The sequence below is a fragment of the Helianthus annuus genome, chromosome 3, assembly GCF_002127325.2.
Source record: "Helianthus annuus cultivar XRQ/B chromosome 3, HanXRQr2.0-SUNRISE, whole genome shotgun sequence".
Taxonomy (NCBI): domain Eukaryota; kingdom Viridiplantae; phylum Streptophyta; class Magnoliopsida; order Asterales; family Asteraceae; genus Helianthus; species Helianthus annuus.
The window spans coordinates 167,975,058-168,000,117 of NC_035435.2; the positions used below are offsets into that span (position 1 = coordinate 167,975,058).

The window sequence follows — 25,060 nt, forward strand, 5'->3', positions numbered from 1 at the left end:
CAAGAATATGCAGCCAAAAATCCTACAAACCTTACATAGAAGATTGGAATCATGGGTTTCCAAGCTTCCATGGAGGGGATGTTTGAAAAATTTTTGGAAGAAGGAGAAATGAACAAAAGTGGAAAAGACAAGATGGTCCTTAGGAACCTTCTTTTAGCACTTACCTAGGATGGTATATGTGAAGATCCCAGGAATCTCTGCTTGGTGAAGTGGTCAAAAATGAGCAGGATTCAGGCTGCATTTAAAGAAAACGACAGCACACTGGACACGGCCCCGTGTTCGCTGGACACGGCCCCGTGTGCAGAGAAAATCCTGACACATTTTGTCCGTATTCTGACAGAATCAGCAGAGAATCTTCTGAGTGAACACGGGGGCGTGTTGACCGGGCACGGCCCCGTGTCGGTAGGCTGTTTCATGGAGTTTTGTTGCTACTAAGGAGTTTATTTATATCGGGTGGTTCTTGATTTGTTGGAACAACCCCAAAGTGCCTAAGATACCTTAATTGTCCTATACTAAGACGAGAACGCAAGAGGTTATCGGTGAGGGTAATTCCTATTTTCATTCTAGGTGGACAAGTCCAACCCTTTTCCGGGATCTCGTTAAAGAAGGTGTATGCCGAATCGCTCAGGTCTATGTATGCACCGAACGAAGTCGATGGGGAGTCCTTCACGGCACAATCGACACAGGGACGACTATCGTCCACGTCTTTTCTAGGTATGAAGGTATTTTCGGGAGCAACGAGGTTGTCAGAATGCGGTTCCAACATTTCCTCATGGTCATCATCTTAGGATGAATCTATAAAATCCTTCCTAAGTTCTTTTGACCAATTGAGAATTAGTTCTTCTAGTTGAAATAACTCGTCAAGGAGCATTTCTCCTAGAATATCTGGCTGGGCGCATTCGAGGGAGAGATAGTGCTTATTTTTACTTTCGCCCCTCTTAAGGTTACAAGGAATCGGTGGGTCTATATAGTGGGGCCTATAATTGAGAAAATAACATTTTAATTCCTCATGTTCGCCTCCACATAATCGACACCACAAACCATAAGAGTGCCGAAAGTAAAAAGAATTACTATCACTCATGTTTGTGTCAGAAATTACCAACCGCCGGGATCTAACGGTTCTGTTTTCAGTAACTGAATCTTGGGCACGGGGGCATGTTGAGTGGACACGGCCCCGTGTTCAGCTTACTGTCTGACTTAAAACAGGATTGCCAGTTCCAATGATTGAGCACGGGGGCGTGTTCAGCAGGCACGGCCCCGTGTTGAGCTCTGCAGAAGCTGAAAATCTAAGAAAAAATCCTAAAAAATTAAAGAAAAATAAAAATATGATTAGGCCGTTGATTCCTTACTTTCTTAAAATCCTTGTGTCCCCGGCAACGGCGCCAAAAACTTGATGTGCGTGAAGTGTGTTATAATTTTGATATATATTTAAGCCCCTTTTTACACTTTTAGCCAAGTTTTAAATTTATAAAACACGATATTTACTAACACTTAAACACACATATGGGCAAGTGCACCCATCGTGGACGTAGTATAGTGTTGGTAAGATACCGAGGTCGTCCAAGGTCACAAGAGCTTTTAATACCGGTTTATCCTCAACGTCTAACCAAATCAAAAAAATGAGAAAAATGTTTTAAACTAAGAAAAATAAAAACTAACTAAATGCTGAAAAATAAAATAAAATAAAAACAGATAGACAAGATGAATCACTTGGATCCGACACGTGTGTTAGTATAACCTTTGATTATTTTCGCACTTTTGCACTTGTTTAAGAGATTATCTTAGTTATTGTAGTAGGCCCCTCTTTTGAAGGCGACGTTACCCTCAACCCAGTAGTTTGAGTCAGCAAGGATACAATCCTAAAGGGTCGGATTATTGAAAGATAATGAATTAAGTTATTAATGCAAATTGTGGTAGGCCCCGCTTTCGGCGGTGACGTTACCCTCGGCTAAGTAGTCTGAGTCAGCAGGGATACAGTCCTAAATAGCCGGGTTATAGTATTAATAGTAGTTAACTTATGAGGGGGTCAAAGAGTTTGGATCCCCGCCATCCAATACCTATGGGCATTGAAGGAGATCCTACTAAATTTGACCCAGGTCGCAAGCAGGACCTCTAAACGCAGAACAAGGGCAAGACCCTTACCAAACCGTTCCCTTAACCCCCGACCAGGTAGCCAACATACCTCCATATAGACCGTGGAGATATGAATGGTGAAAATCTTTTATTTTATATAGACAGTAAAATAACGCCAAGACACCACGGACAAACGATAAGGAAAGATCACCTTCAACATAAGTAACTAGTTATTAAAGTCATTAATACAAAACCAAATAAAAAGTGCAAAAGATTAAAAATAAAAAGTATTATACTAAACACTTGTCTTCACCAAGTGATGTAAGAGACTTAGGCAAACATGGCCTTGATTGTCAAGAACTCTTACGATCAATCTTGGATCCCGAGACGACTCACACACTCTACGATGGACAATGGATGATGGTGGTGGATGATGGTGTTATGGTGGTGGTGGGTGGTGGATGAAGTGTGAGAGAGGTGGTGTGCCAAGGGATGAAATGGAATGAAGCCAAGCACCCCTATTTATAGGCTGAACAGAAGGCTGGGCACGGCCCCGTGTCCGCTGGACACGCCCCCGTGCCCGTCTGACATTCTCTCTCTTCATTAATTGTAATTCGCAATTACAATTAATGCGCCTGCTGTACTTTCACCACGCCCCCGTGCCCGCTGGACACGGCCCCGTGGTGGGCAATGGAAGCTTCTACTGGTTTGTCTTTTCTGCTGCTTCCTGGGCACGCCCCCGTGTTCGCTGGACACGGGGCGTGTTCAGTCTCTGTTTTCTCTTCTTTGCCTTGGGAGGTGCCGTTGAGGGTCCGGGCAGTCTACTTTTGTTCCTTTTCTTGTATTTATGCTAGAATTAGTTGTCTTTTTGCTTCTTTTGTGATTTTGAGCTCATTTCATCCTGAAAATACAAAAGGAAGACAAAAACACTCTTTTTCCAACATTAGTACTTAAAAAGGGTTAGTTTTAATGCCTTAATTGATGTGATTTATATGTTGCATTTTACACACATCAGTTGTCACAGTCAAAAACAAGTTCATTAATTTGATACTTGTTATTTTTAGAAAAAGATTGAAAATGTTGTTTTAAATCAGTTTGATTCGTTGAATGATCAACCAAGGTCATTAAATTGAACTTGGTAGATTAATTGAGTATCAGGGTCATTAATTTGGACCTGAATACTTAAGTGGATTTCTAATACTGATTGTGTTTGTGGTTTATTGTTGAAAAGATAGAAGTGTAATGTTATGTGTTGAGTTACAGGTTTTGAGACTTCATTATTCCCATGGAAGCTAATTGTCAAAGCTTGAACCAGAACAAGACCTCAGATCCCAGCATACTGAGAGGGGGAGTCTCTGAAAGGGGGAGTCTGGATCAACATCCAAAGGGAAGACTGAAGATGGAACTAGGAAAAGTTTTTGAACCTGTGAAGATTGACTTGATACAATGAAGAGACAAAATTGGAGAAAAGACCAAGACTAAAGACTCAGGCGCTAAAGACTACGTCAACATCCAAGGGGGAGTCTGTTGGTGCACGAAATGTCTGCTGACTACGTCTTATCAAGTCTTGTGTCTAGATAGGCTAAACGGTTGTATAAACACGGTTAAAATAGGGTTGTTTAGGTTAGATTTAATCTTGGCCGTTTGAAAGAACCCTAGCCGTTTGAAGTTAGTCTAGCCGTTTGAGGTTGTCTGGCCGTTTGAGACTTGGCCGTTTGAACATGATTCAAACGGACAACCCATGCCTATATATATTGGTCATTCTCAAACGATCAGAGTAGTTGTTGATGTGTTTGTGAGTCGAGGTGCTGTCCAATTATATTCAGAATTGTTGTAAAGACTTGCAAACAGTAATAGAAGGAAAAATTGAAAGGAATTGTTGTGTTTGACTTCATTTACGTTGATTCCGCCTTCGTATGTGAAGATGAACTGCTTTTACTGACGTTTTAGGACATCAGAACGGTCCAACAGGTATGGAAAGGTCCACGTCAACGGGCTTTCTTTTTTGTGCCGAACCTTCCCCTTCCTCACCCAACAATGGGACTTGGGCCTATTTTTCGTGTTTTCGAACGACCTCCCATGCCTCGACATGTTGAAAACCGTTCGGATATCTCTCTTTAAATTCCTTTAAAGCGACTTTCATCAAGTTGAGATCGTTACACCCGCTTCCTATTGTGCGATCCTACATATTATAAAATAATAAGTGTTAAAAAAATATGAACTTAGTAAAGAAAATTAAAAAATATACAACGTTAAAAAATATAATTTTTACCGCTTGTTGGTATAGGCCGTTGAAAAAGTTTATTTTCGTCATCATCGGGCCCCATTTAGACCGTACTTGATGCACGGTCCGGTTACTTCCACCAATGGTGGCGTTAAAATGATCTAAAATCTTACGCCAAAAACTATCGCGGTTTTGTTGATTGCCCTTCTTTTTGTTGGTAGAGCAATGTACCCACGCCTTCGCCAACGCCTCTTCTTGGACCTTTGTCCATTTTTGGCTCTCCATTTTTCCCTTTTTATCCCGAGCGTCATCTTCTTCGTTGTCGGCGTCTTCATCCACATTATATTCATCGTCGCCGGTGTCATATTCATCGTCGCCCAAATTTTGAGTTTCGGGCACTACCTCCTCCTCCTCGTCGTCGTAAATAGGTAGAGGACGTTCAACATTTCCTCGTGTAGATGGAACTTGTGGGGAACGAAGACCATATGGGTCGAAGGCGGGGGATTGAGGAGGATCCATTGATAACAAATTTTGAAAATAGCCGAAATTGGGTTGAAGGTTGGGTGGTTGGGTGTTGTAAAAGGAGGGGTGTGAAGGTTGTTGGAAAAAAAACGGGGGTTGTGAAGTATATCCGAAAGGGGGTTGTGGTTGTGCACTTGCACCGCTCGAACCACCACGAGACGGTTGTGAGCCCCGTCCCTTACTTTTTTTCTTGGCTTCGCGGGGTTGGTTCTCCATTGCTCGGTTTGAGAGTATAAAAGTTTGAGAGTGGTGGGTGTGGTAAAAGTTTGAGAGTGGTGAGTGTTGTAAAAAATTAGTGAAGTGGGTGTGGTTTGAGAGTATAAAAAATTAGTGGTGGGTGTGGTTATTTATATTTGTTTAAAATTGATTTTTTTTTCAAATTTGACCGTTTAAAAAATGACCGTTCCTCGTTCTTTGTGCCAATTCAACGCGGTGAACAAGCGCCGAAACCCCTCCCCGAATCGGGTCCCCGCGGTGATGGCGGCGGTGTTCCCGATTGGGGAATGGGGTCACCGAAACCCCTCCCCGCGAGTGCCCCGATCACCCTTATAGACTCCATGATCCTCCACATCAGCGTCATGTCACTTGCTTTTAATTCATCATTCAAAACCACTACCCTATGGGTATGGTCATGACCCAAACCACTATTCTTTTATTTTAATTTATTTGTAAAAAAAGAAACAAGAAATATTAAAAAAGGAAAGGGGGCTTATAGTTACCATGACATGGTGGATAAAACAAGAGGATGGTGTAGCAATTTATTAATGGTAATACATGGCAATTATTGACCTAATCATACTCCCCACACCCTTTAGCCAATAACTTTAATAACTCAATTAATTGTTTTATTATTTTTGCTCGTAACATTCTCATAAAAATCACTAAGGCTAGACGGTATGGTTACCGTCGCCCATCCGTCCTCCCTCGGCGACGGCCGTCCCCCCATCCCGCCTGCATCGTCTTCATCCCGTCCCCGTCCTCTCCGTCGGGTTATTGACGTTCGAGACGAACCAAATGGTGGGCCCCCTTCGCTGATTATGACCATTAAATAAAAAAATAGGTTAATGAAAATAGCTCAGACCTGGATGAATCTGTGAAGGTGATGGGTGGGAGTTTTGGGTTGATGAAGGTGTTTGTGTTTAGGGTTTGAAGAGAAGCAGTGGTGGTTGTAAGGAGGAGGATGAAGATGCTCAGAGGTAGAATGGAAATGGGGGTAGACTGGTAGAGAGATGATGAGGATAATTTTGGTTTGGGTATTTTTTTTTTCTAAATAAGAAAAGGTTTTCTTGTAAACTGTGGGTTTATGTGGTTTTGTACTATTTCCAACCTATGGTTTTGTGGTTGAGAATAGTAGAATACACCTGTCCAAACGATTAAACATTAAAATATATGAGATTTGGGCTAAAGTTAGTATATTTTGTAGAAATTTGAATTCATTTCGAAAATTTTCTTTTCTAGAAAAACAAAAATGTATATTTCTAAGTACTTAATGGTAAAATATTGGCTCTATTTTTTATATTTTTATATAATTTATGACGTAATCGGGGTCTTAAATCCGGTCGAACCGGTTGGACCGGTCCGACCTTTGACCCCGTGAGGCGACCGGGTCGACCTCCGGTCCGGTTCTGAAAACATTGGGTGAGACGATCCAAAAATGTCTTTTTTTTTTAATTTTATGTTTTTTTTTTAAGTTTATGTTTTTTTTTAGTTTATGTAATGTCTTTTAATATTAATGAAAATATTTTTTTTAGTTTATTTGTTAAATGTTAAAAAAAAGTAGAAGATTAAAAAAATAAAAAACATAAAAGTGGTTGGGAGGACTATGACTAGGACCATCCTCCATACCCTCTAGTTTTGTGGGATGGACCATTCTTGGGAGGACTATGACGTGGCGCCTACGTGGCGGATCATCCTCCCTTGGAGGACCATCACCATACCCTCTAGCCTAATTGCCATTAACCATTTTAATCTTAATTTTTCAAGTTAAAAGCGTTTCATGTTTCCCAATTATGAATTTATTGTTTTGCTTATTTTCATTTAAAACTCATAAAATCCAAATATTAAGCAAATGGAAGTACTATTCAATGAAATCTAATCCCAAAACCATCCAAAAGTATAGGAAATATTTATACTAAAATATGTATATTATTTAATTACCTAATGTATTTAGAATCAATTTTAGAAAACGTCAAACTTTGTACTACCTACTATAATACTTCTTTGAATAAATAATATAATATACAACAAATTAAGAATTAGGTTTTAATATCTTAAACCAATATGGTTCAAACCACTAATTAAAAGTGAAATTGTTCCCATGAGTTCAGAAAGTTTATATTTTGAGTAATTTATTTCCCTAAATTTTTATTTATCTATCCTTTAATTCCAAAATATTATATTCAATAAATTTAACAAAAGTTTATTTCAATATATTACTTTTATAAAAAAAAGGGTAAATAAAGCTAGGGGAATAAGCTCGATAATTGGTACTATCAGATATATATAAATGAAAGATATTACAAAATAATTTAATATTATATATAGGTGTGTATGTATATATAAATATTATGTAAGTTTTGATATTAACAAGAAATTTGAAATTTTATGTTTCTAATTAATAAAAATACACATATATGCATATACATAATAGAATCTCTTAAAGATATACACAATATAATAATCAAATATCTTCTGTAGATAAACATAAGGGGACTAGGGGTGGAATCACTAGTGATGGATTCCATCACTCCCACTATCCAATCAACTAATGCCATGTCATCAACCATATTTCCATCACTAGTGATAGAAATGGACTAGGGGTGGAATCACTAGTGATGGGGATTCCAATATACAAGTATTAATGCACAATGTACAAGTCATACCCTATAAAACTCAAAAGTTCAACGCGTTATGGCCAGCACGCGTTTACATTTCCACGCGTTATATTGTTGGTGGCGGCGGTGTAGCAAAAGCCCATCACTCGTGATGGGGGGCCGAACACGGACCACCCCGGGTCCTCTAAGAAAAAATATCACTGGTGATTCATATAAAAACATGAAGTCATTATAAGAACAAATCATGAAACCTATTATGTTTTAAAATGTCATCTGTCTCAATAAAATATTCCTTGCGACGGAATCTAATAATATGTAAGCTTAAATAAAGTTAGCTGTAAGCATACTCATTACATCGAACCTAACCATAGTATCAATGAAGACACTAATATTTTTATCAGAACTCCATTTTCCAAACAAAGGAAAGTCACAACTATAACAATATCTATGCTTAAACAAAAGAGTTAGGATATTGATATTTACTCGTAACACCCAGAATAGTATTTAGACTTGAACCTAAGAAAAAAAAATTCCTTAATATAAGTTTCGAGATAAGCTAAATTACATGTGTAAATAAAGTGTGACGGGTGTTGGTATGTCATGCGGATGATGACTAGAACAGTGCAAGTATGATAAATAAGCGATAACACCTGACCACTGTTATTTCTTGTTTATTAGTACTACTCGGTTCTAAAATATGATCCATCATGAGAATACTAATTTCCTTTTTCTTGATATAAGTCATAATAAATGATGCACTTTTAAAATCATGACTTGAGAGAAATTCTATTTAAGGGAAACACAATGATAATTACCTCTCCGGCAAGACTGGGTATGGTGTAGTAGACTCTCCAGCTTGTCCGGATAAGATGGGGGTACCTCTCCGGCAAGACCGGGTGAGATGAGGTATATGTTATGTTAATGGAATTTCCTAAATAGTACCATGACCTAATGTCTGACCTGTTTTTGGAAATATGAATTTGTTAAATACATTGACCTTATGAATGGTGTGTATATTACAGTATGTGAAATATATATAGATATGTATATCTATGAGGAAATCCAAAGACCATAATGATTGACAATTAGGGATAAATCACGAACAGGTGTGTCAATGATAATTTTAGATTTATTTATCAGGAATCTCTCATATACATCTATAATTCCAATATCAAACATTATTTCGTTTGATCATCCGTCTCGTAATTTGTGGGACAAGATGAACGACAGGAACTCTTTAAGCTGGGACGCCATCGAAATTATAAGAGTTCCCCTTGCATTACCTTAGATCATTGACACGTTAGGAAACCTGTAGCTAAAAGTGTGCTAAGACACAAAACATCTAAAACTTACGCTAATAATCTTACCTTCAGTAAGAACACTTGAAGATAAGAATAACCACGACTGGATGCACTTATAAAGACTCTTTTCACCTATAAATTCTACTAAGATTTGCCATTCGGAGTCATTAAATAAATAGGATCAGTAACTTATCAGCTAAAATCACCAGAAGAAATGACAGGAATACATGATATATTTCATGTATATAACCTAGCTGATGAATCTCTAGTTATGTCTCTTCAAAGATATAGAAGTAAACGAAGGATTTCAATACAAGTCAAAACAAAGAGAACAGTTCTGGTCAAAGTAAAGTAGAATTCAAAGCAAAGGACCAAAATATACTTAGGACCTAGGACGAACTAAAAGTATTCCTATATATTTCAGTGAATCTCGAGGACGAGATTTAAAACAAGGTGGGGAGGATGTAACATTCCCAAAATTTTTAAATTTAAAATAAAGTTATTACACGAATAGATCATGGGTAAATTGACCAATAGAAATATAAAGTACCTAGACGGACCTAGGAACCATTTAATAATTAAATTATAAAAATACATTATATTTGAACTTACTCCGTTTTTAATAAAACTTGGTTCAAAATGTAGATAAGATTATTCTCGTTCTAATTACATATTTATTGTTTTATAGAACGCCATATCTTGAAAGTTATACGCGCCAAATAAATGAAGCAGCTGAATTAATTATAATATATAAATTAATAAAATAATAAATAATATTAACTAAGTAATGTGTACGTTCATATTACCTTATTCTATTCTATAAACTCTTCAAACACAAAGTCGGTGGCTACACCACCGACAACCGTCAAAGTAAAACAATAGTCGGTGACATACAAAAACATAAAACTGCCCTCGCACGCTAATTGAGGATTTAGGGTTATACGTGCCGTCTTCGATCTCTCCACCGCTATTCTTTTCTTGGTTTCGTCGGGTCATTCTTCAGCAAAGGTTGTCTGATGTGAATGCGGCCTTTCTTGGCGGTGTTGGTGGCCGACGAGATTTCAGTTGCATCGGCGACAAGAAGCATATCAATTTAATTGGTTTTCCCGCAAAGCTTTCGGAGACCTCAGCAGGTTCGACCGCTAATCCGGAGAAATCGGCCATTCTCATAAGTAAGTTAGTTAACCGGTTATCTTCCATTTCCTCTTATACATTTGACTTCCGTTTTTATGAAATTTGGTTGAATTTTTTAATGATTTTAGCTTTCTTTGTGTCTTGCATCATTGGTTTCTTCTAATTAATAAGAGAGTTTCACTCCTATGTTCGGGTGTTTTTTGTTGTCAGATTTGTTGTAGAGTTTGCTTTAGGAATTTGAGATTTGAAATGTTAGGTAAATGTATGAATGAATGTGTGTTTGATTTTGTATGTGAAGTTATTTGCAGTTGAAACTTAGAATGTAGGTAACTTTGAAATCTATTAAAATATGTTGTTAAGCGCTTAAACAGTTGATGTCGCGAGCTGAAGCCAATAAATGGTTTAGAGAGGTACTTGTGGCTTCTGGTGATGCTAGACGATCAATATAAGAGTGCAGTCTCTATTAGTTTTGTGGACGCCAGGGATGGACCTAAAGCTGGTCTTCCCATGTTGAAGTCACAAGAGGCTCGAGTAGTTTTTACTCAGCCAGGTAACAAACCACACCATTCAAGCCCATTTACAAATTTAACATTTAATGCAAAAAAATTTAGGCTTCAGCCCTCTTTACATACAAGTTTAGGCTGTTAAGCACTCACTAGCGATGAGACCAGAAAAAGATAAATTAAGAAGAAAATACGCTACTTATTGCTGAATTACGAAGATGATAAGAATGTTCAAGGATAGTTCATTCACCATTTATCTTAAATTTCAACCCATCACCTATATAGGGGTGATGGCTCCCTTTTATTGTCTATGTTGCATCCAATTTGTACTGTGGGATTTGTTGCAACAAAGAATGTGTTGTATTGCGTGATCTGGAGCGCCATTGGTGCTTCAAGGTCTGGTTGTTTCAACCGGAGGTAGCATGCTCTAGCGTGAGTAAAACGGGAGTGTCGATATAGAGATAAAGTAGTATAGGTGTGTATGTAGAGAGAACGCGTAATAGTTCCCATACCTTACGCTCTGAGAGGAGTATTTATTCGGTCATAGATGTTTTCGTGTATCAAAGACAAGAAATATTTATAAAATAACACGTATCTGATAGTGTAAAAACGTGTTCCTGGGCTTTAGTTATCAAATTCGGTTTTGATATTGTTACTCATATTGGAGTGTCTTTCTCTTCAGAAATGCCACCTCTACTTACCCAGTGAGTGGTGTGGATGGAACTATCGAGCAAAAGACGCATCTTTATCATTGCTACAAGCGTTTTGACTCGAATTCCAGAAGAAGGGATTTGATTCACTCCAAACTTTAAATTTGTTGTCCAATTTGCTCTCGGGGAGGTTCTAAGTTCTAAGCAGCTGTTTGGTGAAGTTATCTGAAGACTGCTTTCTTGGAGACCGAGTTTTTTTCTCTACTAGCCATTTCTGCGGTTATGAGATAGGGTCCCGATGAGAAATTATGTGGATGAAATTGAATCACTTGTTTGGCGAAGTTATCTTTGTATTTTTTACATGTTATATCTTTTATGTAATTTGTATTAAGAAATAATGATAATTACATGTTTTAAATTTTTTGGTTGTTTATGTAATTTGTTCACTTAACAGTTTAACGGAAAAAAATAAAATAAATAATTACATAACAAATGTTGGCGTTCCAACTTCCACCTTTATTACACATGTGATATCCTCCATTACCAATGACAAGTATTCCTCCTTCCGTTTCGATCAATCAACAGAATCGGGATCGCCAATGGTCTCCAAATGTTCTTGAATTTTACTACGATGGGGATAATCCTACTTGCTATTCTTCATACGCGGGGTTAACACCACTAGGAAAAGATTGGTGGGAGGGACTTCTTAGATTTACTAGAGCATGTTTTATTCAAAAAACGGTACCTTAATAATAAATATTTTCGTAATAAAAATTTGTTTCATTATTGGGTTCATTATTTTTGTAATAAATAAATTACCGTTATTTTTTAGCACGTAAAAGCATGGTGTAACAAACTCATGTATGAACGAGAGATTGAAATAAATGCAAGGACGCTGTCGTCAAACGATTATCGTTGGACAGTTCTACCGCCAAATTTCTTCGACATGTTAAATGAACAAGATATTGATGCAACCAGATACGCAGATGGTTCTACAGCAACATATCCTCCATTCTGGGAAATTGATACGGTAGGCTATATCAATTTTTTTATTTTATTATATCCGTTTTTTATTAAATGAACAAGATATTGATGCACGACTCTTAGTCTTACTCCACACCTATTTAAACACATGTTGGTTCACTACTCAACTGGCATCCCCCTTTTTTCTACCTGATGGCGAATCAAGAAAACAACATTCATCTACACGTTCATATCAACGTCAACATTTTCCAACCGGTTAACCACCCAAACCCACCCTCAGATAACCCCGAACCAAACAATTCACAAACTCGTAACCCCCCAAACCCGGTGCAACAGCCAACACGTGAAGCACCATTTAGCGGTTCAGGTCAGTGTCAGGCGCTTGATCCGTTACCTAACCCCGATGAACGACAGCGTCCTTTGGACCAGATTATTCCACAAGAAAATTTGGCGGTTACTGCTGACGAAGACTCGGACGAGGAATTGGATTTCGAAAGACTGTACGATAAAGTGCGTTTTGAAGCTTATCGTGCGGAAATGGAAAAAGGAGTAGAGTATGATTCTGAAGCGGAAGACCATTCCGATTATTAGTTAAATGTCAGGGTTTTTTTTTGGAATAAGAACTTAAACGTGTTTGATGTAATATTCCCTTTAATTTTTTTGCTAAGAATTTTTGTTTTTTTATTTGCAACATTGATTTAGAACCTAAGATTATTCACTTTTTGCAGGTATACATTCCTATACCGGACAACGAACAAAATTGGTTGCTTTTTAAAATAAATATAAAGTCACTACAATTAAGAATTTTTTTTGCCAATACTTGTGACACGATTAATTGCAGAGATTCATTTTGCGTACACAGAAGAGTACATCAAATTGTGCTAGAATTTGAGTCTCTATTTTTGTGGTTTCTCGGACGTATATCGTACTGGCAACACTCAGAAATAAAGGAGACGCGTTCCATGCAAATAGTAGGGGATTTCGTGTGGCCTGATCAAACATATCGTATTGGCAGAAATTCAGGAGTCATCATATGTATGCTAATGGAAAAACTTGTTTGGGATCGTTCTTTAACATGGACCGAAGAAAACCTTCAGGATGCTTGTTTCAGATACAGACACAGACGATACATGGCAGATGAACTCTACACCGGGCGCCTCACACCTGTTAATGTTTAATGGTTCTATGTATGCATGTAATATAAAAAAATTAATAACATATTTTAATGAAATGATTTTCAATATTAATTATTTGCAACTAAATACACTTACTACGTTACTTGAGAAATTAAATTAAAATTCACAAAATAAATTAAAGTATTAAAAGTCTCCCAAGTTAAAAGACGGATATATATAATCAGAAGGAGATTGTGTAAAATGATCAGGATCATTGGTTTCTTTCCCTTTCCCTTTGTCTGGGTCTTTGCGAGTACGAATTTCTGACGGCATGGGCTGCCGACAGACATCCCGATGATGACCGTATGAGTTACACCGGGAACAATACATGGGAGTAGGTTCTTCCCCGCGGGATAAGATCCGGTTGTTTCTCGAGGACGACCAGCCTGGCGTTTTGTCATATGCGGAGGTTGAAGATTGATAAGGTCTTCTGGAGTCTCCCATTCAGATCTATGAGGAAGAGGATAAATCGCTTCTTCATAAGTTTTCTTATAGACTTCGTTTGAGTAACACGGGAAGCAATACTTACTGCAATCGGTTTCATCTAAAAATTTTGACACGGCAATAACATGCCCGCATGGTAAACCAGAAACCTGCCAAACTCGGCAACTACAGGTTCCATTAACAAAGTCAACTAAACCCCCCTTTCCACTGTCTGCAACAGAATAACTGTTTAACTCAATCCCAGCAACCGTCCAGGTTTTAGACCCTTCAATTTTTTTAAAAATTTTCTTCTGTGCCCATTGTGTAAGTAAATGTTTTTCATGAATACCTTTCAAACGGCGATCGTAAAACCACTTTTGTACAGATTGCCGGAAGAACTATAAGAGTTGTGTTACCGGCATTTTACGCGAGTGTCTAGATAAAGCGTTAATAGACTCCGCGCTGTTAGATGTCATATAATGATATCGATTGCCTGGACAATGCGCCCTTGCCCATCTACCGAACCCAATACTTGTTAGAGTGTGACGTACTCTAGGAACGGCAAGACAAAGAGCATTAAATGACTCGTTAAAATCAGACAATCGGGTAAACGTAGGTTCATCATTAAATGACGACAGCATAACCCATGATAAACATGTGGAAAGACGTTTCTAACAGCTAGATGTATAGAATTCGCTCTATCCGAAATTATGGCCATTTCAGGTATTTCACCGATACATTCTTTAAGCTTTGACAGAAACCATGTCCAAGATTCACCATCCTCTGATTTTCCTATTCCATAGGAAATTGGTAAAATTTGGTTGTTTCCATCCATCCCGACCGCTAAAAATAACGTCCCTTTAAATTCACCCTTTAGGTGTGCAGCATCAATGATCACCACCGGTCTTAGATTACAGATAAAGGTACGAATCTGAAACAAAATTATTTAAAAAACGTCAACAACATGTAGTTTGTCGAAATAAAATAAAAACAGAGACTGCTATAAGTTACCGCAGCACCAATCGCGACAAAGACCATTTCAAACCGACGCTCGTCATCAGTCTTGATATGTGTAACAGAACCAGGATTTGCCCGCTCTAGATTGTAACAGTAAAATGGTAGTTCTGCAAACGAGTCTCTGCTTGATCCTTGTAAAAGCTCTAGTGCCAGAATTTTTCCACGCCAAGCTTGACTAGTGGTTATCTCAACTTGGAATCTTTGTCTAAAATCTTTCACTATTTCATTACAACGATATATTCTACCACTGTCTTTTAAAGGTTCTTTTAAATAATGAGCAACAACATTTGGGTTTGCCTGACGAACATGTGGGTACGTTAGCGTCTTCGAGCACGTGTGTTTATCGTTAAAACTCTTAACAAAAAACACCCCACTATCTCCAAAACTCCTTGCACGAAAACGCCAAACGCAACCGTGCACCAAACATGACACTTGGTACCGAGTTTTAGAGGATCTATCTACTTTAAACTCAAAGTGTTCTAACAAACATTTTTTTCCCAACTCAAGTTTCATGTCTTCTTTGTTATTAAATACGTGACCTGGTTCAAAAGTAATTGATGAAGATCGCAAACAATTTTCAAATGAATTATCAGGATTTGGCTGGTAGTCGTTTACAACATCATAATTTTCTTCATCGGTACAGAAATTTAAATCAGGAACTAAAAATTTTTTTGGAGGTGAAAAACTAGATGATCCAGCACAAAACCCTTCAACGACATATAATTTATAAATTTCAAAAATATTTTCCATAGCAAAATTATAAAAAATTGCAAGATCTTCATCGTTTATTATATCTATTGGATCACTAAAGGAAGACAACCGATACGATAACTTCGTAATGTTTGTACAACTACACATGTTTGACACTTTACTTAGAAGAGCAGTGTATGAAAGGTTGGGTTCAATTTCTAAACCACGTCTACTTGAATCAGCATCAGCAACATACTCCAACTTTCCGTTAACGATTTCCCACTTTCCGCCGTTGTATACAACCAAACGAATCTTCATAATTTTAAGTTGGAAACTTCCTTCTACAAAAGCTAAATGTTTTTATAACTTTAGATAAATATGTTGCACAAACAAATAGAAAAAATATATAAGGGTCACTAAATATAAAGTAAAGGATTGAAACGGCTCTGAGCAGTGGAAACGGCTCGAACCGTATATTGAAACGGCCCGGAGCAGCTGTACCGGCTCGGAGCAGCTGAAACGGCTCGGAGCAGTTGAGACGGCACAAACAGGTAAGCGAAACGGCTCGGACGCAGCTGTAACAGCTCGGCTGGCAGAAGTGGGGTCCATGCGTGTACGGTAACGGCTCGGTTATATCGTAAGAACACGGCTTGGCTCGTTGAAGGAACTTGGCTAAGATCTTTGAACATGAGCCGATTGTAACGGCTTGGCTAAGATCTTTCCACACTGTCGGACACGTGGCGTTAACTGGATGCTTCTCAAGCCGTTACAGGCTTTGTCGGACACGTGTCAAACAACGATTGGGTGGCCGTTAACCAAAATTCTTGTGCCGTTTCAGCATATTGAAACGACTCGTCGAGGGGTGTCGGGTGGCCAAATTTGCAAAAACGGCGTTGCAGTGGCCATTTTCGTGATTTTCCCCTTTATAAATGCTCAGTCTCTATCTTTCCTTTCGATCTCTATGTCTTTTTAATAAATTCCTTTTTTTAGCAATTCACCCCTAAATAATAACAAAGCCCTGCCCCGTTTTAAGTGTTTTAACCCCTGATTACTGATACCCTGTTGCTTGATTTAGGACCCACCAACGCATGTCAAGGCTCTGCCCGACTAAGTACGTTGGGGTTCTGTCTCGTAACGTAGGGATAAAGTTGAATTAGGTTACTATACTTAACGCGAGTACATTATAAATTTTTATTAAATAACAACCTTCCTAAAACAGCCCTGACACCCCTGCACCTCCTAAAATACACCCCGTAGACGAAAAACCGGTCCCGAATACCTTTAATTTTATAACAATAAAATAAAAACAAAATTTAATGGTTCGTCGCGGGGCGCGACAGATACCCCGTGGGCCGTCGTGGGGCGCGACAGCTTGACTACGAGGCAGCACCCTGAGCTGCCACGTGGCAGCCCTATGTCGAACCTATACCGGCGAATCAACAAGCCTACGCCCTACACCCCTAGCTCGCGGGCCGCGTAAGAGCAGCCCTTGGCTTACGCGGGGCGGGAGAGATGGTCGATCAGATCCTATAAATTGGGAGCATCAGCCTTCAATCCAATTCGCTCACATCTTTCTCGATCTCTGTCAATTCTGAAGTAATAAAAATTATACACGGGCATTATATCCCCTAAATAGCGAAGCTCTGCCTCGATGTAAGTATCATAACCCCCGGTTACGTATTAGATACGCTGCCCAATTAATCTAGTGCTCCGTAACGGCTGTCGAGGTTCTGCCCGACGTAGTCGTTGGAGTTCTGTCTCGGGGAGGGTATAACTAATGTAAATATGGGTTATTATACTAACGCGTGTTCATTGTTTATTTAACTAGATTATAACCAGGAAGTCACAAGGCGATACCTAAATTAGCAATGTGAGTAATCTCCTTTTTATAAACTGTTTTTACAAAACCTTAAATATTTTACAATGTGATTAAGCAGTGATTGAGTCTTTGTAGTCTTCAATTACTGCCGGTATGTTGGGGTTTTGTATACAAAGTGTGGAACACGTTACCATTGGACAAAGAGTTAGCCAATGTGTAATATGACCCACCGGTCAGGATTGACAGTACTGAATGAGTAATTGTGTAGACATAAACATTGTAATCGCTCTCAATACTGTAAATGATAAAACTCTTCTTGATTAAACTGGGATTCACTCACTAGTATTTCCCACTGATAAAATGTTTTTAAACGCGTTTCAGGTAACAAAATGTGAAAGCCAATTAGAAGCCAACTAGAGAGCACCGAAGGCTTAGAAAAGTGGCTATAAAAGTTACCAAAATAAAAATGAGACTTCATTTCAATAATTGGGGTTCATTCCTATAAATTGTACTGTAAATAAACCATGGGTTTTATCCCATTTGTTTATTATAAAAATATGGTGTTTTAAACTCTGATAAATATTTCCTAACTACGGTCCTGATGAAAATTTTCGCTGCCAAATTGATAAACACCGATACCATCTGACTGGTTCGCGGCTCCATCTCCCAGGATGGGGTCGGGGGTTGTGACACGGACGTTAGAAGTTTCAGGTTAGGTCAGAAAATCAGAGAAAGTATTCATATTCAAGTAAAGATTTTAATAATAAAAAAATCACATATCAGGTTTTTCAAAAAAAAAAAAAAAAAAAAAAAAAAAAAAAAAAAAAACCCGACAATCAAGTATGTAGTTCATATTCAATTTCAGTTTCTAAGTATTCAATCAGTTTCAACTATCAAACTCATTAATCTATATACTATATTATAATTATAATGTATAGGGAGATACATTTAAGATACCTAAAAAATAAAAACATTTTTCCCTCTAGATTTATAAATACACCCCCAAAATGAGAATAAATTGGTCTTTTAAACAATAATAATTATGTTTTAGTCCCTCATCTTATTACATTTAAATCCCCGAGTTTTAACGTAATTATAGGTAATTAGTTACACTTTTCTCCCTCCACAACAAACTTATAATTCTTTTACGTATTCTTGTTGTATCTTATAAGTTATAATATTTTAAAGAAATCCAAAAGTACCATGACAAACTACTCATTTTTTTGATGTTTTGAAAGTTGTCTTTCTCAGTATTGATGTGTGGGTTTAAAGGTACAAGTAGATAATGTCTTATTGAAGCCCAACGTACTTAGTCATTATCCTAGATTTTTTAATAGTTACAGAATGTCAAGTGATTAAATACCGTCAATTTAATCCTCTTATCTAGATTACACTTGAATCCCTCATCTTTAACAAAATTACAGATAATGATGCGTTTAGTAACCTAATATACCTCTATATGATATGTCATTCGTGTCTGTTAAGAAAATGAATATGTTCATGTTCCTTTATGTTTGGTCGTTAACGTTCTAAACAAATAGTTCATGACCATAAATAAAAAACACAAACAAACACAAATTAACAAATATAAATGAATGTTTGTATTAAAAATATAAAATACAAAATACACGCACACAAGTACTTAAGACCCGCATGTTACAGCGGGACTATTAAACCAAAAAAAAGTAGCCGTAAAAACGTTGAACCACAAAATTTATACCAAAATGTAAAACATCCTCGTAAAAAAGAACAATTGGGTCATATCGATTAAAAACCCTCGTAAAACTGAAAATACAAAAACTAAAATAACCTTAACTCGGAAGTTTATTATAACCGGACGTTAGAAGTTTCGGGTCTTGTCAGGTCGGGTCGGAAAATCAGAGAAAGTACTCATATTACTATCTATCTTAAAGTACAAAGTCGGTGGCCTTTGCCACCAACAATTTACACTTTAACCCTTCTACTTTGCTTTGATTATTAGCGTCGTACATCCTCCATTTATTAATCTCTCACACTTATCTCTCACACACACTTAACCCAATGGCACTCTACATGAGTTGGAGGAAACCATCGGCATCGCTACTTCTCCAGCGCGAAAGAGAAGGCATACGGCAACGAATTTGATATTTGGCTGGAACGAACTCGACGACCAAAACAACGAGGCGTCACCGGAGCTTCTTAAATCTGTAACAGTTTGTTGAATGTAGATGAAATTCGCTCTGGTTGATGTTCCTCACTAGCCTATGTTCTTCTTTACACGAGTATACCCTACGTTTTCCCTGTAGTTCACGTGTCATTTACTTTGTTGTTAAAGCTTTCTTCCATCTTTTTCTCAAAGTACAGCAATCGGAACCTCAAAGCTGAAGATTTACAAAGCTATCACATGTAACCCTAGAATTTTAGCTCCAGAACTTCAAATCGCCTAGAAGGATTTAAAGTTGCAGCAATTTTCAGTGCCGGTGCTTTATCAGATTTGCCGTTCAGGTCAGTGTTGTTGCTTGCCTTCCATTTAATTCACAGGCTAGGGTTTCTTCTTTGTGTATTGTCTTTGCATTACACTAATTGTCTTTGTCAATGATTTTTAATTCTTTGGATTTCATATGTTGAATAGTTACTTTTATTTGAATGCATGCAGAAAACAACTATCCAGTATCTAACTTATTACAAGAAACAACGAAATAGGCAAAAATAATGAATATAAATTGACCTAATTGATAATTGCAGTTGTGAGTTGAATTGGTGGATTATTACTCCAAAATGTAACGCTGTAGTGAATTAGAAATTAACTCCGATTGTGAAGAGGAGATGAAAACGATCAAAGTAAAGAAATCCGAGATCTGTTTCTTTGATTGAATAAAAAATTATGTTTTGGGTTTTAAAACGGTTTCGCATGAAAAGCAAAAAAAAATAAAAAAGGTAAAACGTCATCGGCAGGATTTGAACCTGCGCGGGCATAGCCCACGTTGTTGTGAACCTGTACGGGTAATTCGGTACTTAAAATATACCCGGTACGTTTCGGAACCTGTACAGTACCGGTATTTTAGTGTAAAAACCAATGTTTTTAAACCCGGACCGGGCCGGCCGGTCGGACCGGTCCGGCCGGGACCCGGAGAGTGTAGCGGGCCGGTTATTAGTTTTGGGCCGTTTCAACAAAGGGCCGGTGGTCGGGCCGGGATCCGGGCGGTTGGGCCGGCGGTTCTTAGTGAGTTGGTCGGGCCGGTCATGTCTGAAACAGGGGAACAGATGGAGCGGCTGGTATGGTGGTTGTTCATCGCCTGAAAAAGTGGAAGAAATGGGGCGGTTGTGATGGTGGTTGTTCATCTCCGCCGGATCTGGAAAAAGGGGAAGAGATGGGGCGGATGATTAATGGTGGTGGCGTTTGGTTGATGATGGTGGTGGTGTTTTGGTTGGTGAGAGTGATAGACAAGGTGAGGTGGGTATGGTGTTGAGCTGAGGGGTGGACATGGTAACAGGTGAGGAAGGGGGTTGTGGTGGTAGTGGAAGAGGTGGGTTTTTTCTAATACGGTGGTGGAGGAGTTTCTCTCTCCCCTTATAGACTAGTTGCAGAACTTTGGTAATGAGTACAAAAGAAGTAAACTATTTGAAATTAGGAAAATGATCATTTATAAGAAACAAAAAATCAAATGTTGTGATTTTTGATAATAATCTATTTATTTTTTTTTATTTTTATATGATTTTAAAGCATGGATTTAATAAATTTTAATTTCATCTTCTTCTATTTTTCTAAATTTTATATATTTTTTCATATAATTTATGACGTAATCCGGGTCTTAAATCCGGTTAGACCGGTCCGGCCTTTGACCCCGTAAGGCTACCGGGTCGACCTCCAGTCCGGTTTTGAAAACATTGGTAAAAACCGGTCAATTCTGGTACAGTTTCAAAAAAGTCCAAAGTTGGTACCGAATCGGTACCGAAAATGTACCTGGTTTGCTAAATTCGGTACCGGTACCGGTTCATTACCCACTCAATTCTGGACCTGATATATCATCCACGCTTCTTCAATTTTCAACCCAGGTTAGTTGTCGCAATTTCCCAGCGTCTCGGACTTTAAGTATAGAATCTGGTTCCTTTTTTATTTGAATGCATGATGGTTTACAGGTTATGATATTTTAGGGCATTGTGTAATTAGGATTCAGGACTCCTTGATTAGTTAATTAGCGTCAACTTAAGAGTTTTTTCTACACGTATTACAATTAGATGTTCAAACCCAGCAACTTCAAAAGGGGTTGCCCGGCGTTAAAACATCCATGAAATATTTAAATATTTGGAAAATATATAAGCAGGCAAATAATGCGCATACACAGGGGATATAAACTTTGAACCTTTATTAAATTTGTAAATCACTTATTCTTTGATATGAAATAAAGCATATAAGAAAATTACAGTTTAGTATTTAAATAGGACCTATGGATGCTGTTACTAAACTTCATTTTGTCAAAACTGTGTATAATAGTTTGCAAAATACTTACAGTGCTACAGTTGTGGATTGAGCTAAGTGAACAAGTACCAGAAACCCAAAAATAGTATAATCCATTCAATTTGTAAAGAACCAGCATGTTTTACCTCAAAAAATCAAATCTAATCCCCTTATGCTTATAGTTACTCGACTGTACATATGATCACTTTATCAAAATTGTGTATATATATATATATATATAGGTAAAGAGTATGGTACAAATCTCACTATCGTACATTATGTACGCTACAACAGCAGCCATACACGTGTCCTGGTTCAATTTTAACAAATAAGGGTATATCAGACATTCTAATCTAACATTTACGACTGCTAATCATTGAATCCCGTCAATTATGGAGTTCGTTTCCTAACCGTTCCATTCAAGTATTCTTCGTTTTTGAATTCGATTGTAGGGTTTTGATTGATTCCACACAGAACGGCCATTTCAGAAACTGCTTGATTCGTCATTTAGGTGAGTTTTGGGTTTTTTTTTTCATTTGAAGTTTTTTTTTATTATTAGATTTATAACCAGGGGTAGAAGTTAAGTGTTTATTGGAATTAATTGTTGTGTTACTATATCGCATGTGTCTTTTTATATATCGCATGTGATGCGTTAAAATAATCCAACTAGTAAAGGAATGGATCTGTTGCATAAATTCGCATGTTTAAATATAGTCTTTTCGCACACAATGAAGTTTGATATATAATTTCGCAACTTTAATTCGAGATTTCGCAAACCTTAAAGATTTTTATCAATTGTAGCTTTTGATTTCCCAATCTTTATGAGTAATTATTTTTATTTTTGCACGGTGTGTTTCAATTATTGAAATCAAATAATTCAGTTCAATAATTGATTTCAGTAATTCATATCAATAATTTTTTTTTATTATATATTCTATGTTTTCATTACTATTGAAAACATCCAATTAAAAAATGGCAGATCTACCAACATCCTCTTCTTCTTCTTCTTCTGAACCAAGTATCAAGCAGGTTTTGAGGAAAAGGATTCAGCAACAGATTCAAGAGGATCAAACTTGTCAAGAGATGTTAGAAGCCAACATTTCTCGTGTACAGAAAACATGAAGAGAAGACAAGAAATTCTGAACTTGTTATCCCAGATGCAAGTGAGTAGTCTTAAAGAAATTGCAGTTATGTTTATGGTGGATTTGGGTGAGAGGGATGAGAAACAGTTGAAAGAGTTGGCTGGTGCAATAACTGTATTAAGATGCTCAATGAAGATGAAAATAGAGTTTCTTTCATCTTTTGAATGAACTGTTTTTTTTTTTTTTTTTTTTTTGTATGTTCCAATAAATTAGCATGTTTTGTCATATAATGGAATTGTATTTCGCAAATTTTAATAATTCAATGTGAAACATGCGATTTTCATACAAAACACATGCGAAATAAGAACACAATTGCCAGTTAAGAAACACCAATATATATTCGAAATTAATAAGAGAACTAAAGCAGTTGAAACAGTTGAAACAGTTGAAATATGTAACATAAGTACATCATCAAATGAACTTTAGTTGTCCCTGTCAAAATATGTTTTCATCCTTTCTGGGATTATCTTATCCAGATCTTTCATATACCTCTCTTTGTCTGGCCTTTTGTCGAAAGCATTGGCCATTTTAATTATTTTTAGACGATGCATGTTGTGTTCTGATAGAATGATTTTGCTGAGATATCTTGTCCTTAGGAGATGAAGTTGTGCTTTCTGTCTGTTGTTTACTTCATCTTCATTCACAAATCCTGTCACCCATGGTTTTTGGTCTCCCTTGTACGTTTCCATGTGAAGCATCGTAAACACTCCACAGTCTACGTCGTTATTCTTCGTCCTCCAAACCATTTCCTTTCTTTCTATCACTGAGGTTGCAAGTTGTTCTATAGCCGGTGTTGGTTTTAAAGCATCGTTTAGGTATAAAACCAATACCCTTCTCTGTAACATTGTAACATTGTGTTAGTAGCTTTTACATAAAATATAACATGTATAAGTATAGGGTTTTGTATTACCAGTGTGTCTGGAAGCCCCTTGTATCTTTCCTTAAACTCTTGTTTTGCAGCTGAATTGTCAATCAGGTCAATTTTGCCGGTTTTTAAGTTGAAGCACAAGACATAGAAGTGGTCACCTTGAAGTACCGGAATAAAGACCAGGTCAACCGATTCAAGTTTTTTTACCTCATATCTATTTAACATGTCTTCAAAATTCGAGGCAAATATTTTGAGTCGTTGGTTGTCTGTGTATTTCTCCTCGTCGTAACAGATACTCGGCTGTATGTTATGTAACCAGAGTCAAAATCCATGCAAACAATGTACCAAATGCGAATAGTGTATGTACCAAATGCGAAGTTACAACAGTAGTAGAAAGGCAAACATTTGATTTTTTTCACATGCGAATAGTATATACAACACATGCGATATTTTACAAACAGTATGAAAATGTTTCAAAAGCAAAAATTCTGCCATAATACATGCGATTTAGATATAACTAGTTTGCGAAATCATTTATTATGCATTTATGTTTTAAAATTTCAAATGACAAAATGTATATGAAAACATACCATCATTGTGGAATACAAGAAGAATCTGTGTGGTGACGATTTTCTATCCCTTTTCTTCTCTTCAAGGTTTAGAATATCTACAAATGCATCTATTCCGTTCGATGCTACGTATTGTTCCCTGAAGAAGCTTTCAAACACAGCTTTGAATGTTGCAACCTCAGTTTTGGATCGGTAAAACTCTTCTCTGCCAGGCATAAAATAAATAATTAGTTTTTGTTTTGTGTATATTTTTATTAGATGTTTGTTTGTTGATATATGTTTTTCTACTTACTGCAAGCCTGCAAAGGTAGCAAATGTGAAGCGGATCACACTTAATTCTTGGGTCAAGAGTGCTTCATGCATGTTCACCACTCTATTGCAGTAAGGTGAACAAAATTTGTCTCCAAGATCTGCACATCTTTTTTCACCTCTTATTGTTCTATTGTCTTATAAAGCAGTTCGTTTAACCCTTTTGGTATAACTTGTTTTGGAACTTGCTTTGGCTTTGTGGTTTTTCTCCCTCTAGTTTGTTTTTTTCCTTTATCTTCTTCCAATGTTGGTCCTATGCTCAAAACCAACTCAACTGAATGCAATTCTTCAGCAGTTATCTGAGGGCATTCAGGTTCCATTTCCTTTTCAACTTCAACGTCCGTATCGAGTTGTTGGGGGTCTTTTTCCGGCACTTCTTCCTGGA

General features: G+C 37.3%; 1 protein-coding gene and 1 long non-coding RNA gene across 2 annotated transcripts; one reads left to right on the top strand and one right to left on the bottom strand.

Moving 5' to 3' along the window:
- Positions 1-3,255: 3,255 nt before the first annotated feature.
- LOC118490255 (glutathione S-transferase T3-like) lies at positions 3,256-4,796 on the bottom strand. The gene is made up of 2 exons (XM_035987735.1): positions 4,346-4,796; positions 3,256-4,255 (listed from the first exon to the last, which is right to left on the bottom strand). The coding sequence occupies exons 1-2, from the start codon at positions 4,580-4,582 to the stop codon at positions 4,124-4,126; spliced, it is 369 nt and encodes a 122-aa protein (XP_035843628.1). The 5' UTR covers positions 4,583-4,796; the 3' UTR covers positions 3,256-4,123.
- A 5,019-nt stretch (positions 4,797-9,815) lies between these two features.
- On the top strand, positions 9,816-11,659 carry LOC118490256. Its single transcript, XR_004888928.1, has 2 exons — positions 9,816-10,126; positions 11,274-11,659. It is a non-coding gene; the product is annotated as an uncharacterized LOC118490256 (long non-coding RNA).
- Positions 11,660-25,060: the final 13,401 nt, after the last annotated feature.

Bases quoted from the DNA above. Each gene is read 5' to 3' on its own strand.
- LOC118490255 (XM_035987735.1), bottom strand. From the start codon at position 4,582: ATGGAGAGCCAAAAATGGACAAAGGTCCAAGAAGAGGCGTTGGCGAAG. The intron at 4,256-4,345 runs GTAAAAATTATA...TATAATATGTAG, and splicing joins ACGGCCTATACCAACAAGCG to GATCGCACAATAGGAAGCGG.